Raw genomic sequence first — 16,410 nt, 5'->3', positions numbered from 1 at the left:
TATTTAGACCAGAGGAAAGGGTGCCTCCTACTGGCCTTCCAACACCACTTCCAGCAGAATCTAGTCTCCCATCCAGGGACTGACCAGGACCAACCCTGCTTAGCTTCAGAAGCAAGCCAGCAGCGGTATGCAGGGTGGTATGCTGCTGGCACTTCATGGCTACAGATGTGAGTGCTACAGGGCGGTAGTCATTTAGGCAGGATACCTTCGCTTTCTTGGGCACAGGGACTGTGGTGGTCTGCTTGAAACATGTAGGTATCACAGACCCAGTCATGGATTGGTTGAGAATGTCAGTGAAGACATTGTGTGTGTGTCCCTCTCCCCAGGCGTTTGTGGTGAAGGTGGAGCGGGAAGGCCAGCAGGGGTCAGTGTTGGTCCAGAGGAGCTTTGAGGAGTTCTATGAACTACACAGTAAACTACGCCTCATCTTCCCCTCATCCAAACTACCCAGGTAACACGCACTTATGCACTTATGCACACACACACACACTGATCGTGTACAGAGAACGTCACCCTTCTCTTGAATCAACAGTTAACTGTAAGTAGCGATAGAGGAATAGTCAAATATTTCTGATAATAGTTCAGTAGTAATCTCTCGTGGACAGACTGCGCATCTGACCAAATTCCGACATTTTAGCTCTGGATTAATTGAGCTTAATGGAGTCTAAATAACTGAAAGGAAATGATGTCAGTGGTATTCTATCTGTACCCATACCAACTACCTACGGTAACTAAATGTAGCAACTGTAAAGTGAAACCATGGCAAAGTCCTTTGCTGCCCCTCCCAGTTTCCCCAGCCGCTTTTTGATTGGGCGGTCTCGAGGAGAGGCGATGGCTGACAGGAGGAAAGATGAGCTGAACGGATACGTCTGGCATCTGGTGCATGCTGCGCCAGAGGTCGCCCAGGTAACCAGTCACCTCTGACCTTTGGTGTGTTCACTAGAATGTCATCCTAACCCTGTGACATCCCATGTACAGTGGTGAGTGTAAATGACTGTATGAAACTACTGCGATTCTTAAAATGACTGTATTATTTTTTTGTCTGTGTGTCTGTGGTTTCAGTTTGACTGCGGGGTTTCTTAGAATTCAGCCCTTCCCTTTTTTAGAAGCAGCGTCATATCAGCTTTACAGACTTAGACACACATGCTGTCTCAGGGCGGGTACTCCAGGCCCATATCAGAACTGTCCAGCCTCTGTGTGCTGGCAAACTTTCGTCCACTGTATCCGTCATAGAACAGTTTGACAAACTAAAACACAAGCTAGAATTGCTATCCCCGAAATATTAGCATTTCATTTTTACCGTTTTCAAAATGTTAATGTGCTACCTGTAAATGAATTAGGCCTCGTGGAGTTTGGCATATTGTTGTTTTTCTGTCATTAACTGAATATACACTTCCTCATCCTTCTCTCTACCCCCCACCTCTCTCTCTCTCTCTATCTCTCAGTGTGACCTCATCTACACTTTCTTCCATCCTCTGCAAAGAGACGAGAAACCTGGAACAGTGGTGAACACACTGCAGAGCAAACCTGCAGGTAAACAGACACACACGCACACACACACACACAGTGTGTGATTCATCAGATGACTCACTGACAGGATCGATAGCTATTGATTTGAACTGTTATTTTAATGAGATCATTTGCACAGCATGTAGGCACAGGGTTAAAGTTCATCGCTTACTAAAAACAAACGCCCACACAAAGCAGAGCTGAGTCCAGTGTACTGCCAGCATCAGCTGACCCCGGGGCTCTGTTCCCTTAGTGACGGGAATAATAGCCTATGTGATAACTTTAACCAATCATAGACTAGGGTCTTATCATGCGCTGTTTGAACAACGTGTCGGCAATCACACAGCATGTCAAACACAGAGGTGTACACAAACACTAACGCAAGTCTCTTAGACCATGCAGCATTTCTTGCTATGGGAGCAGTTTTCAGTTCATACTTATTGCTAATTGCACAGTTGTATAGTGCGATGTTATGGTTGCTGTGTTTGGTTACATTGATGTTGACCTAAGGGTCATGGGTTAGGGGTTAGAGGTTAATGGAACTCTAGCTGTCACTCTGCCTGATTGGCTTTCTAATGAACCTACAGCACTTACAGAGGAATAGAATCACCTATCTCTGTAGCTCCATCCCTCCCTCCTCCCTGGCCCGTCACACACAATACGTGGACACACACTTCCTGCCACTATAAACACACACATTGTAGGCTATAGACTTATTCAGATCCTACATTATACTCTTTCAGCTCTAAGCACATACTCTGTCTGAGTCTCTGTCTGAGTCTCTGTCTCTCTCCCCCACCTCCAGAGATCTGTTGGGGTCCAGTCTCAGGCAAAGTGGTAGGAGAGGTCAAGCTCTCCATCTCCTATAAGAGTGACAAGCTCTTCATCATGGTCATGCACATACGAGGCCTGGTGAGTGTGAGTGTGTGTGTGTGTGTGTGTGTGTGTGTGTGTGTGTGTGTGTGTGTGTGTGTGTGTGTGTGTGTGTGTGTGTGTGTGTGTGTGTGTGTGTGTGTGTGTGTACACTCAGTATACTGATTGAGAATGTAATGCTGTTTAAGTTGTATACTGTTATTGTGGATATACTGACCACCCCCCCGTCTTGCCCAGCAACCCTTGCAGGATGGGACAGACCCTGACCCCTACGTCAAGCTGTACCTCCTCCCAGACCCCCAGAAAACCGGAAAGAGGAAGACCAAGGCTGCGCGACGCACCTGCAACCCCACCTACAACGAGATGGTGAGGAAAGGTTCCTAAGTACAAAATAAAACAATTCATTCATCTTACAATGAAGTCAAGAAGAGAACATTTTATTTGTCCCTTCTCTTTCCCCGTAGCTGGTGTATGACCGTATCCCTCGCGGGGACCTGCAGCAGAGGGTGATCCACCTGCGGGTGCTGGGGGAGGGTGCGTTCTGGGAAAACACCCTGCTGGGCGAGGCCTTCATCCCCCTGAAGACCCTGACAGCCGGGCAGTGCTGGGCAGACTGGCACCAGCTGGGCACTCCCAGCACCGACTCCACACGCTGAGAGAATGAGAGACGGAGGTGGAGGGTGAGAGGGAGAGAGGAACGACTGATCAGGTTGTGCGTGCACACAGGTGTACGTGAGTTTGTTCAGTTGTTATGGTCAGAGTTGTCCAGTTTCTCGGGCTGGTTTATTCCCCCAGTGGGGGTGTGTGTGGACCCGTATCCTGTGCGTGGATCCGTATCCTGTGTGTGGACCCGTATCCTGTGTGTGGACCCGTATCCTGTATGTGGACCCGTATCCTGTGTGTGGACCCGTATCCTGTGTGTGGACCCGTATCCTGTGTGTGGACCGGTATCCCAGGTGGGATGGGTGTGTCCTATGTAGGTTTGAGGTGTGTTTGTGTGTGTCTGTAGACTCATTGACTCATTTGCTCCCGAGTGGCGCAGCGGTCTAAGGCACTGCAGCTCAGTGCAAGAGGCGTCACTACGGTGCCTGGTTTGAATCCAGGCTTGTATCACATCCGGCCATGATTGAGAGACCCATAGGGCGGCGCGCAGTTGGCCCAGCGTTGGCCGGGGTAGGCCGTCATTGTAAATAAGAATTTGATCTTAACTGACTTGCCTAGTTAAATGAAGGTTAAATGAAAAAATATATCTAATTGACGGTCAATCGTCACTGGACACTGTATCCATGGGACTGTACTGGACTGTATGGACCTACTTTAAGACTCTCTGATCACCATAAGAAGGGATAACTGGAGCATGTGACAATAAGTGAAGATAACCACTCTGTTCTTCTCGGTGACTCTGACTTCCAGAAGACTTTTCTCTGGTAACAACATGGCCTCCGAAGACCAGGCAGCACAGAGGACCAGTGGGAGGAAGCAGAGGGCATTGTTACTCTGTGAAAACATGGACCGCATCTTTCCCCTCTATCTAGGGCCAATGGAGAGACGAAAAGACTGAAACGGGTGTAGTCCCCTCCAAAGTCGTGTCTTTTAAAAGAGAACCTTAAGTTATTTATTTTTCAAGCATTACCCTTCTGTTAGTGCAGCTCCATTTCGAGCTATGTTTGGTTGTGTGGTGTGTGTATATATATGATTTTGATTTCTGTGTGTACCCCAGATTTATGCAGATCGTGATATGTGAATTATGTTGGATCCAGTCTTTCTGATTTGAGAGAGAGAGAGAGGGCGTAGATGCTTTTGTATCGTTGTGGGGTAGAGATGTACAGTACCAACCGGACCTGCCTATGGTTTGGGTCCACCCTAACACATTAAAGACTCACGTGACTTTAGTCCACTCAGCCTGATTCAGTAGCTACTCTACTGTAGAACTTGTTGGAGTGTGCGCTGGTTTGAGTGTGTGTGTGTTTGTGTCTCCCACTGTTGACTAGCTGTTGTAATCCAAGCCTTACCTAAGCTTAATTTTGCCATTTGACGATAATTGACACAGGCCGCTAATTGAATTTTAAATGTAGTACTGTGCGTTGACATAACAAAGTTGTCTTAATGGGAGAATCCTCAAATCTCAAACGTTTGTTCAAAAATGTTTCTCATATCAATGCCTTTAGAATATTTTGTTGTTGTTGTTGCATGAGTGCTTCTACGCAACACATACGTGTATGTCTACGTGGGGAAAATCAAACGATTTGCTGGCGTCACAGATAAACTGCCTGAGCAAAGAAATGCTCTTTCAGACACTAAACTCTCACGCCATTCGACTGTATGCAGTGGAAATGTTTCACTTGGTTTTATTTCTCATGCATTTTGAACTTACATTTGACTTTCGTGGCTTTTTCAAACCACAAAAGGATCCTGCTCATGTCTTATACAGTACTGTAGCTATAAGAGGGGAAAAAAACGGAACAACGACAGAAGTGCTGATGAAGCAAATCAAAGATTTGACTACGTGTACATTGCTCAACTCATTTGTGTCTTTCCTTGGAAGATACTCAGTGATTTGATAGTTTGCCATTTTTGGCATTGATCTCTCACTCTCATTTTCTTGTGTAAGAGCTGGACACACTGTCCTTGTTTCACTGGCAGGCAGACACTGTGACCTTTCGCAATGCAAAATGGCCATTTTCAGTGGAAAAATCTGCTTGTGGGCAGAGTTGTTGCTATTGAGAGGGGAATGTCAAGGTTAACTCATGAATTGAGCAAGAAGGGTTGACCTGTAAAAAATATAAATAACTAGGACAAGGTTTATTCCTGGTCAGGAAAAAACAATTCCTGGTGATATATGGTTAATCGGTGAAGGAAGTTTCTATAACAGAGCAGCTATCGGTAAGATAAGGACATCTTGGTGTCCGATGTTTTCAGATCACAATACAATTACAGACGAATACAGGTTAAGGCTGGCTTTCTAAGGTGCTGAAATGTAACACGTATTTGTTTGGATCATTAAACATACCAGCATCCATTGCAAGGAAATATTTAGATACTATTTGTTTTGGTTTGGTTGCATAGGCTTTGACATAACATACAATTCACCAGCCCTGTTTTAAAAGCATTGATCTTTTTTTTACAAAATCTCTGAAAATGTTTCTTCATTCAGGATTCAGAAAGAGTAGCTACATTACTGTTTTAGAAAAAGGGTAGCAGTTTGAACAGGTGTGTATTAGAAATGACAAGAGGAGCTCTTCGACTAAAGGTTAGCCTATCTGAGGCTGAAGTGCAGTAATCACATGGCACCAGTATGCTTAACCCGAACCAACCAGTTTAACCACTGCTCTCATTCTAAAAACACAACACTTTATATTTGACTGCCCTTTGAATGTGTCTGGTGGATATTTACATATTTTGTTTGATTTCTAGAACAGGAAGAATATTCCCTGGGGGTGTTTCACTACAGCCTGAATGGCTGTAATGTGGCTATAGGCTCTTAGTGTGACATTTTTTAATTATTGAAAGATTACTTTCTCCATATTGAGTGTTGGTATTTGTTTTGTGCTAAAAGGCTGATGACCGATATTAAAGTGATTTTATTTTTTCCTTGTGTCAGTTGTACCACTTTGGGGAGAAGGAGGGATACCATATGGCTTCCTTCTCTATGTCTCTTTTTCCTGGGTCTTGACACTCTAGCTAAGAGTAGAGTCAAATATGGATCTCTATGCAGTATAGGGCTCTGGTTAAAGGTTTTATGATAGAAATGTTGCTCTTGCCTAACAGACCAGTGATTACGAATGGAAGGAGACCAGGACAGGGGTTAATTGGAAGGAATTGGGACTCCCAAACCAAGCACCTACCTGCTAAGTACCAAGTGTAAATCTGAAAAGAATGTATAGGTCTGAGCAATATAGTGAAAATTCTACCAGAAGGTACCTCTCTAGTTCTTTCAGATCTACGTGAAGTGCCAAGGGGTAGGGGCTAGGGGTCAATTTGGGACTGGGCAAGAGTTTGACCTGAGTCCTTCCAGGTCAGCGCCAAGGGACTGAACTCTGACCTCTATGGAATGCTGGGAAAACGGGACAGAATGTAAGTTCAAAATGAACTGGATCTTGTGTACTGTAAATACTGAGAATATCATTAATGTGATTTCTTTCTTTTATTCAGGATATAGTTTTACCCCACTTCTTATTCTTTAGATTTTAAAATTGTATTGCATTTTCTTATTTTTTGACCATGTTTTGTAATATTGTTTGCACTAAATAATAACAAAATAAACTTGAATCTAAAAGGCGTGTGTGTTTGTGTGAGCACTGTTCTGTTGTGTGTGTTTCATCTGATGAAAGCACTGTGTAAGATGAAACATCCACTGACTGCAGCAGTTGCCTAATTACCATGAAAACGCAACTAGTCACAAAACTATGGGGGATCGGATTAATGATAATTAATGGCATAATTAAACCTCAACTTCTGTTGAAGATAAAATCATTTTCTGCAGATACAGCATTGGGGCTTAGGTATGGGGAGCGACCATGATATACCCCATTATTAGAGGTAAGATTGAATCAATCAATTCCCTTTCTGTATCATAATACACCCTCCCCTTCTCTCTTTCTCTGAAAGATTCATGTGGTTTATTTGTTAATCGTATAGCTCAATGCCATGCCCTTATAATCCTTTTCACTATGAGGGAGGGAGGGAAGATAGGCTACACTCCAGTCAGTCTGCATACCTCTGTGTCCCACCACACCCAGGCAGTCATCTGTGTAGCAATCAGATTATTATAAGTGTGAATCACCCTGGGTAAATGTGGGGAAACAAGGTTCACCATTGCAGGGGTGTTGCTCAGACAAGATCTGTTGGCTAAAGCTGAGAGCCCACATGGTGATGACCACACAGAAACTTAAATACAGTATGATGAGAGTGTATGACATTTAACAGCTAGGAGTCAATGCCCCATACCCGACATACTGTATGGGAAAGATTCAAGTTACACTGTGCTAGGCACTGATAAAATAAATCAGGGCACCCACATACGTTTATTTAACTAGGCAAGTGAGTTAAGAACAAATTCTTATTTACAATGACGGCCTACAGTGGGTTAACTGCCTTGTTCAGGGGCAGAATGACAAATGTTTACCTTGTCAGCTCAGGGATTCGATCCAGCACCCTTTCGTTTACTGGCCCAACACTCTAACCACTAGGCTACCTGCCGCTCCTATTTAAATATCAATCTAGGCACGAGCAGTGGTCTTGCCATATAAATACAATGTATTATATTGATTTTGGTCTGGACAATATTTTTAATGCTACCTCTGGCAACTTTCAGATGAGTGGACACTAATTTTGCTGTAAAATATATACTCGTTCATGTCTGACAGAGAGAGATTGAAACAAGATGCTTTTAGAAATAAACTTTGATGGATCACAAAGAGAGCACTTACATGAGTTGAGAATTTCCTCCTGATGTGCAACCCTCCTTTTAAAAATGGGGAATTGAAAATGTTCTTGTCATGAATATTTGATGCCTTAGAAGACCGTACAGGCAGCACTCAGAGAAAATGGGACATAATGCATACTTCATACATACATGCATGGGTGGGTGGCCTCCTACAGGACACACTGCTGCATCAAAAGTTCAGCAGAGCAGCAGACACCTCTCACAGAATAAACCAGTAGAACGCTAATGGCTTCAAATGGGACCAAACACCAATTTTTCACAGCAATCAGGACCACCGTGGGTTTGCTGCATTACTTATTAATCACATGCTCCAGAAACGTGAAATATAGGCTATTGCTGTTGTGTGCTGTCAGTATAGTAGCCATCCATAGGCCTTCTGTAACTGGAGGGCAACAGAGTGGAATGTTAACTTGATGCTAAACACACTAGTAGGCCTATAGGGGTCTATATATGATTCCAAGTCCTGATTGATGGGTTGATTTCAGAAATACTATACCCTATGCCAAAAGTATGACATAAACTCCTCTTTTTAAGATGCAATATTTCTAACTATTCAGTTTATCTTGAAACCCAATATTTTTTTATTCTGTGTGAAGTATCACCAATTCAACACCTGTCACACTGGGCCTTTTTTTATACACTGCAGGAATCGGGACTTGGATTCACTTCATTATATAACCAGGACATTATATAACCAGCAACATTATACCAGCAACATTATATAACCAGCAACATCGCCTATGTGGTTTACTGACGCCGGTAACTCTGCGACGGTCCCTAAACAGTTCTACAAAGGCTTTTTCACGACGCCCCCTAAAGTTTCTGACGAAATCCTCTTGTGAAAAGCGGGCAAATGAGTAAGCCGTACAAGGAAATGAAACAACGATTGAGAAAAGAGGAAAAATATAGCTCTGAATTCTTACAACGAAATAATATATTTAGTTGATATCTAAGACTATTATTTGTCTTACGGTGGCATTCGATTAGGTTCATTGTAGCGAGTGAATATATAGTCCGTTCGTTGAAGTCTCTTTTTCAGATCACTGATTGTGGCGCAAAACCTCCATTGGTTAGTGTTAGTAGCTAACTTAGTTTAAGTTCTAGTTACGTGCTGGAATTCAACCAGCTTTTTCTCCAGGCAAGACCAAAATGGCTTTTATATCATCGTTTCACCTGGATGTATCCCTATGTTATGACTCGTCAAGTCTCTGCTCCGTTTCTACCGTCACGACCGCTGTTTTTACGAATCTTACTGCTCGAAAGAATATGAGAGTCGCGGACAACATGGACGATGCTATTCAGGAACCCAAGGAGAGCTAACCGGTATGCTACTGCTAGCCTTCGGTAATGGATAAGGGACCGTAATGGAATGTTCACTGATCTGAAATGCACACCAAGTTACTAGCTACATTATCCAATTTGTCGCTAACAACAATTGCCAACGAAACGAACAGAATCTCAAATCAAGATAGCGTCGTTGGTTACCTAGCCTATTAACAGCTGTGAAAACTAGCTACCAAGTTGCAAGTTCTTGCTATCCTTGATTGCCAGACCTAAGTTTGGTCGTAATGCACTCTCAAGCTAGTTGTTTCATAACAACGTGTTAACATTGTCCTGGACGTGTACCTAACTTAGTTAGCTAGCTACAGTAACGTTAGTTAACCAAAACGCGTAGACAAACTGCACAACAGCAAGCAGTCAATTTGTGTTCTTTGTTAAAACTTCTAATTGAGTTATCTTGTATAGCGACAATTTGTTTGCCACAAGCCAGTATTACGAATGTTTATGAACATGAATCGCGGGGAATACTTCTCTGGGGTGCAGACACCTCCATCCACTGCCGCCGGGCATGTAGTGGCCTCTCTCCGGCAACCAAACCAGAACAGCTCGTTGATGGGCATGTTCTCCGTGGTTTCGAGGCCTGCCCTGTCATTTCTGCAAAATTATTTACCAAGGCGCCCTCGGAATCCTGCCCTGGCCGACAATGTGTCAGGGTGGGTCAGTTGGGATTTCAAGCAGAACTTTGTAGAGCCAGAAAGTGCGTTTTTAGGACAATTGGATGACATATTGCCCGGAACTCCGCACCATGCACACCACCTACCGTACCTGCAATACCAGCATGGGCTACCAGCGTCAGGTTATAGTAGTATGAATTGGTTGACAGCAGATTCTCTTAGCGAGTTAGGGATTCGAAATGCTGCTGAAATGGACTTACATTTAAGGCAAACTCCGGTAGGATACCTCGCAACCGGTTTTCTCAGTAAAGTTTTGTTGAACGCAGCGTCGTCTCAGCAATTGAAACACGCCGAGCAAGGGCACGTCCTTGGCAGGGATAGTTTTTCATCAGACGCGGTGACAGCCAGGACAAAGAGTAGTACCGCTAGTAAATGGTGGGGCGGGCTTTGGGGAACCGATGACAGTGCTCAAGGGTTGCTGTCAAATTTGTCGTCGAGCAAAGAGAGGACTGTGGGAAACAATCACAGCCTCAACGTCCATTGTCGTCAACCAGAGTGTGACACAAAGGCCGCTGTTACCATGCCAACAGAACTGTTTGTACAGTGCAATGATGGCGAAAGGACTGGACCCTTCTGCCACAAAGAGGAGCCAACGGACAATGGAAGCCTTCAAATGGCCACCCGGACAGAATCTCTCCCTAGCCTTGATGTTCTCCCCTTAGATCACCGGGAAACAGTCTGTATCAGTAGTCATATTGTCAGTGTTGCAGCTGTCACTGCCTGCAGTGAGTTGTCAGTCCTCACCCCTGACCAGGATAATGGCTATTCCAGTCTGGAAGAAGAACACTCTACCTCCAGACTGTACATGTTGAGGCTTCCCTGTGAAGAGCTACAGGGGATCACAGAGAGAAAAGAGACAGACACACCAACGCAGGGGAGCTCTGGTAATAGGGAGCCAGAGAGAGAGGTGGGTGAGACGGCCGCCACAGGAGGGATGGAAGGGGAGGAGGAGGTTGAGTACTCGGACGTCACAGACTCTGAGGAAGAGGAAACGGCGTCCGCCGCGCCCCCCTCCACACCTCGGTGCAGTAACAAAGCTATCGCCTACATCATGGGCAGCCCCTGCAGTGATGACAGCCAATCGGACGACTCGCTCAGTGAGGATGACGATGGTTTCGACGGCGACGGCTCGTCACAATTCTCAGATTCCGAGGCGCTGGATGAAGATGACGATGATGCGTCTGATTCCGAGCGGCCAGACTCAGAAACGGAGAGACTGTGGAACTCACTGTGCCAAAGCAGGGATCCCTATAACCCCCAAAACTTTACCGCCCCCCTCCTCACCAGCCCTCGAACGGTCCTGTCCACCTCTACAGCCACAGCAGCCTGCTCCCTTCAAGCCTCACCTCCAGAGCAACCCCCCTCTCCCTTCTCCTCTCCCGCGGAGGAGTTTGGCTCTGGGGATGAGTCCAGCAGCAGTGAGGTGGATGAGGCTGAGAGCCTGAGGCTGTGGAACTCCTTCAGCTCCTCCTCAGACCCCTACAGCCCTTTCAACTTCCAGGTCCCGCTCAGGACTAGAGAGCCGACACGGGCAAAATCAGGGACGGGGGCGCGCTGCAAGAGGAGCAGCAAGACAACCCCATGGTCCCCCCGTCATGAACAGGGACAGAGCCACTCGTCTCCCCAGTACAGGAAGGAGGCAGCAGAGGAGAGGCTAGACAGTGGCTTCTCAGAGACCCTCTCCATCCCAGAGGCCACCACCGTGGGCTGTGTCACAGTAAAAAGGGTCAGTATGACTGCAGACACTGCGCTCTCCAGCGGAGAGTTCGTAATAGGCCTAAATAATGTTACAAACACTGTTATACATCTCTTCCTTTTATATGTTTTTCAAAGAATTGTAGGTAGGCCTATTCTTGTCAGTCAAATTGTCATCTGTGGACCTTGGTCACTTGCATTCTTGTGACTGTTGTATAATGTGCAAATCCGCTGACTCATTACACAATGAATCTTCCCGCTCAGCAGTCAGAAACGGCTGTATTTGTTAATCAGTAGGTGAAGAGGAAGTATTTTATCTCCTGTAGTGTACTTGCTGTATTATAACAGTATGTTACACTCTGCCACTCCCCATTTTATCGTTCATAGATGGGTCCAGGAGTTTTTCCTGACCATGTGAGTGAGGTGATGTGCCCTGAGTTTTTCTGGGTCAAGTCGGGGTCACGTGGTTTATTTGGATCCCCATTGGCTTTCGCAGAAGCAGCAGCTACTCTTCCTGGGGTCCACAAAAAAACACAGAACATGATGAGTAACAAAACACTGATACACCGACAGAAAAGGAATGTCACACAAATGTAAAATATGATATACAAACAATGCAACCAAAAAATTATACAAACAATACCACTCAAGAATAAAGTGTGTCTGTGAGTGCATGTCCACTCGCAGTCCCTGCCATTCCATTAGTTTAAAAAAAATCTGTTTTTCAAAAGTAATTTTGCTGTTTGCTTGCGCAATTGGAGATGGGAGTTCCATGCGATCATGGCTCTGTATAAAACTGCGTTGCCCTGAATTTGTTTTGGACCTAAAGAGACCCGAGGTGGTATGTCTTGTGGGGTATTTCTTGTTGTCTGAGCTGAATGCTATTTGATTATGCAGACAATCTTGCATTTCTGTCACAGTAATATTTATCGTAACTAGAAGAGAGGCAGTTCATCTCATCAACCCTCAACCAGGGAAGACTGGCATGCATGTTGTTGTTAATTCTGTATGTGCGGTTAAGGACAGGGCGTGCTGCTCTGTTTTCAGCCAGCTGCAGCTTTGCCAGGTCTGTCTTGGCTGCACTTGGCCATATTACCAGACAGTACTCAAGATGGGACAAGACCGGAGCCTGAACACTGAACAACTAGTACAGTTGACATTTGTGTAAGAAATGCAGAACAACTTTTTTTTTTTTTACCGACATAGCTTCTCATCAGCTTTAGCAATATGACTTGCCCATGATAATTGACCATCCACTGTTATACCTAGGAGTTCAGCTTCCTCAACTTGCTCAATGGTCACAACCTTTATGTACAGCTCCAGTTGCGGTTTCGCTCTTAGAGAATGTTTTGAACCAAATACAATGCTTTTGGTTTTAGATGTATTTAAGACCAGTTTATTATTAATCACCCATTCTGATACTGACTGTAACTCCTTATTTAGAATTTCAGTGAGCTCACTGGCTTTGGGTGCTGACATGTAGAGTGTGGAATCGGCCACATAAATAGTCGTTCTGGCTTCGTGTAAGACCAGCGGCAAATCGTTTGTAAAAATAGAGACGAGCAACGGCCATGAGGAACACTGCACTGGACATATCGGACGTTAGACGCTTCCATTGAAGAACACTCTGTGTTCTATTGGATAAATAACTCTCCAACAATGTGATGGCAGGTGACGTAAAGCCATAGCAAGTAACCTTTCTTCAAAAACAATATAATATCAAAGGCTGCTTTGAAATCTAACAATACAGCTCCAACTATCATCTTATTATCCATTTCTTTTAACCAGTCATCTGAGTCGGTGCAGTAGTCAAGTTTAGTGCCCTAAAAGCTTGTGCCCTCCATTCATAAAAACAAATCCAAATTTCCTCTGATAGCGACATAGCGCATCGTTCAAGCGCCATATCCAATGTGGCTATCACTGTCGGGGGAAATTCCGTGTCATTCTGTGTGTGTGAAGGATCTAGAACGTTGGTGTCTAATCAGTCAGCATACAGACTGGGAAAAGAGCATCCGTGTTTACGTCTCCAGGGAGACGCGTCCGAGAGACACAGTGTGCGTTTAGAGAACCTCTGGAGCTCTATAACTGCTATAAAAATAAAACATTTTTCGTTATAGACATTTCTAATCAAATGTAGTCTAATGCTACTAGTCAGTCATAGGGCTTAAGCAGACCGTAGGACAGCAAATTGACAGCTGTTAGACCGATGGCAGTGAGAGCTGTGAAACGTGCCTTTCCAAGGCAGTGGAATGGAAGATGATCACCATGGGAGTAGACTTAATCATCACTGCACAATCCCACTTATTTCTTTGAAATGCTCGGGCTTCGTTCTCCATGCCCGTGCTGACATTATCCCCCTATTATGAGCATAGAACTGCCACGTTACTTAGCAACAGTGATAACTGGGCAAGACAAGAGGGAGGGAAAGAGATTTCTCTTACGGCCTTGTTTTTTTTATTTTGTTCTCCCTTTCTCTGGCGTGGAGCGTCAGCTCATAACCTTCTCGCTCCTGCAACGTTTTTGCAACCCTCCAGCCCCTGCCAAGCAGATTTCAGTGTCTTTCATCTTTAGTTAATAACCTCAGCTCTGAATAGTGGATGTTAGCAGCCCCAGTCTGCAGTACTCAGTGGGTTGCTGCTTATGCAGGCGATTTAGTGTGTCTGTGATGCGCTACAGGCCATCCATCAAACAGCCATTTCATGGTGATACTAATTCGGCTTCTTACCCCTCTTCGCCTCTCCCTCACTTCGCCTCTCCAATTTCTGCTTCTGCCCGGATGGTTGCTGTTGTAGCAGGCTAGATGTATAGCGAGTTTGAACAACAACAAAAGAGAGTAAAATATGTGCAGAGAGCTGGAGCAAGTGTGATTGTCCTTGTGTGTGAATGTTTGGGTTTAGGCCTTACAGTTTCTATTGGAAGTGCTTTTGGACATAATTGTAGTCCTGGGTTTTGGATGCGTTGTCCTGCAGTTCTTTCAGAATATTTAGGAATATAACCTGGTGATGCTTTTTAATAAAATATCCCCCCGGGTGTTAAGCGACGTATTTTATTTTAAGCATAAAAATGTAGTTTCAGTGACGTGTTGAAAGTTGAGATCTCTGTTGTCACATGTCTCTGTATCCTGCAGGTTGTAGTTGTATGTTAAGCTGATTTTTATGTTCTGTCGTACTCCAGGTGTGTTTCTGTGACACGGTGGAGGAGTTCTACGCCAGCGAGGACGACGAGGACCGGTCCGGGCCGTGGGAGGAGCTAGCCAGAGACCGCGCTCGTTTCCTCCGGCGCGTTCAGGATGTGGAGGACGGCATCGGCTACGTCCTCAGCACTACCTTCCGCGTCGCCGTCTACCAGAGACTACAGCACCACAACCAATCCTCTCCCCTCACCCCTAATGTCCTACAACACTTCTGATCATCTGTTTTGTCTCTCTGTGACCCCTGTAGCGCCAGTCCCATCTTCAACAGAATGCATCAGAACTTCTAAGTCATGCTTCATCCCCTTTCCTGTTGACCCCCCCCCCCCCCAAACCTCATCTTCAACCTGGGTGTGTAGAAAAGATTACGTCAGAGCGGTTGAGAACCCCCATACACCCCCCCCCCCCCCCCCCCCCTTTACTGTCAGTCTGGAGTGTTGGGGAAGATGTGATAAAAGACTTGCTCTCTCTTCACTGCCCTCTTCCCGATCATTTGCTGTTTTTCTTTAACCTCAGTGGAGTGATGACCTAATTTATGATGTGATTCATGATGACTGCTAACTAGGAGGTGTGCTGGTAATGTGAAGGTATAAGGGCTTACTGGTTCCAGTGGGAGAAACTCAGTCGACCACAGAGCAGGTCTTCTGCTGGGCTGTGTGCTCAGTAACCTGACTGAAGCGCAGAACTCTACACTTCAGCCAAGACTGTTTCTTTTAGTTTTTCTTTTATCCCGTTGAGTTAACGGAACCTTTTTGGTGTTGCGCCGTACTTCTCTCTCTGACGCCTGCTCTCTGGGTCTCTGCCTGGTAGTGTTCTGTTTCATGTTAACCTGATCCCAGGCCCTGCCTACTGTCGTGTTCAGTATTTAACATGTTCAGTATGATTCCCCCTGAGCACCCATAGCCAAATGTCACACAGCTCCCCGGAGCTGAATCGTATTTGTTAAGAGCTTTTGGAAAACAAACCTGGTTTGAAATAACGGAAGAAAAAATTAAATAATTCAAGGCTTCCTGTAAGCCGTAACAAGCAGAGTACCCGAGTGTTGAAAGTGTTCTATTTGATCATAAGCTGAGGGTGTAAACCTACAGTATGTTGACGTGTAAAGCAAGCCTCTATACTGTATTGATGGTAAAGTGTTGAAACCAAGCCTGTGTTGTGTTGTGGGTTCTTCCTGGTTTCGTTCATTAGCCGTTGACTTCAGTTCTATCCTATGTATTATTAGCTAACTGCAAAGATAACCCACCTCTGCCCTCAACAGGCTCTTCCTGTATTTACACCTGTAGATTTCCTCATAACAGCCCACAGTATGAATACACTAACCATCATAGGATGGACAATAGCATTGCTCTGCTTGTGGCAAGATAAAAAATAAAAAAAAACATCATTTTTCTCTGGCTGCAAGCCAACGATCAGTAAAGGCCGAAGTGAATGCTTATGGGTTAAGGGTGAAGTGAAATTATTTGCATGATCCTTGCATCTTTGGTGGCCTCCTCGTCTACCTCCCTTAAGTCATCGCTCTGTGGTTTCCTCTAACAAAACAATGTTGCTTCAATCTATTTACAGTTTGCACCAATGGGTTTCCTTCAATAACGTGTTTCCCTTCTCCAGAGCTTGCATCCATCAGTGGTCATCTAGGAAAGGAGACGAGGAAAGCAAGCGCTCTACGACATCTCCATTTATAG

The 16,410-nt window shown here is 45.0% G+C and overlaps 2 protein-coding genes and 1 long non-coding RNA gene across 4 annotated transcripts in view; 2 read left to right on the top strand and 1 right to left on the bottom strand.

Annotated features, from left to right (window-relative positions):
* LOC106565096 (phosphatidylinositol 4-phosphate 3-kinase C2 domain-containing subunit beta-like) overlaps positions 1 to 6,660 on the top strand; it is a 73,824-nt gene extending 67,164 nt beyond the window's left edge. The window contains exons 27-32 of one of the 2 annotated variants that reach the window (XM_014131802.3): positions 327 to 451; positions 789 to 906; positions 1,446 to 1,533; positions 2,315 to 2,421; positions 2,620 to 2,748; positions 2,847 to 6,660. In XM_014131802.3, the coding sequence (XP_013987277.1) occupies positions 327 to 451; positions 789 to 906; positions 1,446 to 1,533; positions 2,315 to 2,421; positions 2,620 to 2,748; positions 2,847 to 3,038 (759 nt within the window). In that variant the 3' untranslated portion in view covers positions 3,039 to 6,660. Of the gene's footprint in view, positions 1 to 326; positions 452 to 788; positions 981 to 1,445; positions 1,534 to 2,314; positions 2,422 to 2,619; positions 2,749 to 2,846 lie in introns of those variants that run through there. The other variant, XR_006758021.2, reaches the window with a different exon arrangement.
* On the bottom strand, positions 2,787 to 10,235 carry LOC106565098 (uncharacterized). The gene is made up of 2 exons (XR_001319609.3): positions 10,044 to 10,235; positions 2,787 to 3,034 (listed from the first exon to the last, which is right to left on the bottom strand). It is a non-coding gene; the product is annotated as an uncharacterized LOC106565098 (long non-coding RNA).
* Positions 8,641 to 15,874, top strand: LOC106565097 (uncharacterized). The gene is made up of 2 exons (XM_014131803.3): positions 8,641 to 11,569; positions 14,713 to 15,874. The coding sequence occupies exons 1-2, from the start codon at positions 9,608 to 9,610 to the stop codon at positions 14,944 to 14,946; spliced, it is 2,196 nt and encodes a 731-aa protein (XP_013987278.3). The 5' UTR covers positions 8,641 to 9,607; the 3' UTR covers positions 14,947 to 15,874.
* The last annotated feature ends 536 nt before the right edge of the window (positions 15,875 to 16,410 follow it).

This window comes from Salmo salar, chromosome 12, assembly GCF_965601325.2.
Source record: "Salmo salar chromosome 12, fSalSal1, whole genome shotgun sequence".
Lineage (NCBI taxonomy): Eukaryota > Metazoa > Chordata > Actinopteri > Salmoniformes > Salmonidae > Salmo > Salmo salar.
This window is presented reverse-complemented; position numbering and strand designations above follow the sequence as displayed.

Coding starts and splice junctions, on each gene's coding strand:
- LOC106565097 (XM_014131803.3), top strand. CDS start 9,608: ATGTTTATGAACATGAATCGCGGGGAATACTTCTCTGGGGTGCAGACA. Junction 11,570..14,712: donor GCTGTGTCACAGTAAAAAGG/GTCAGTATGACT, acceptor GTCGTACTCCAG/GTGTGTTTCTGTGACACGGT.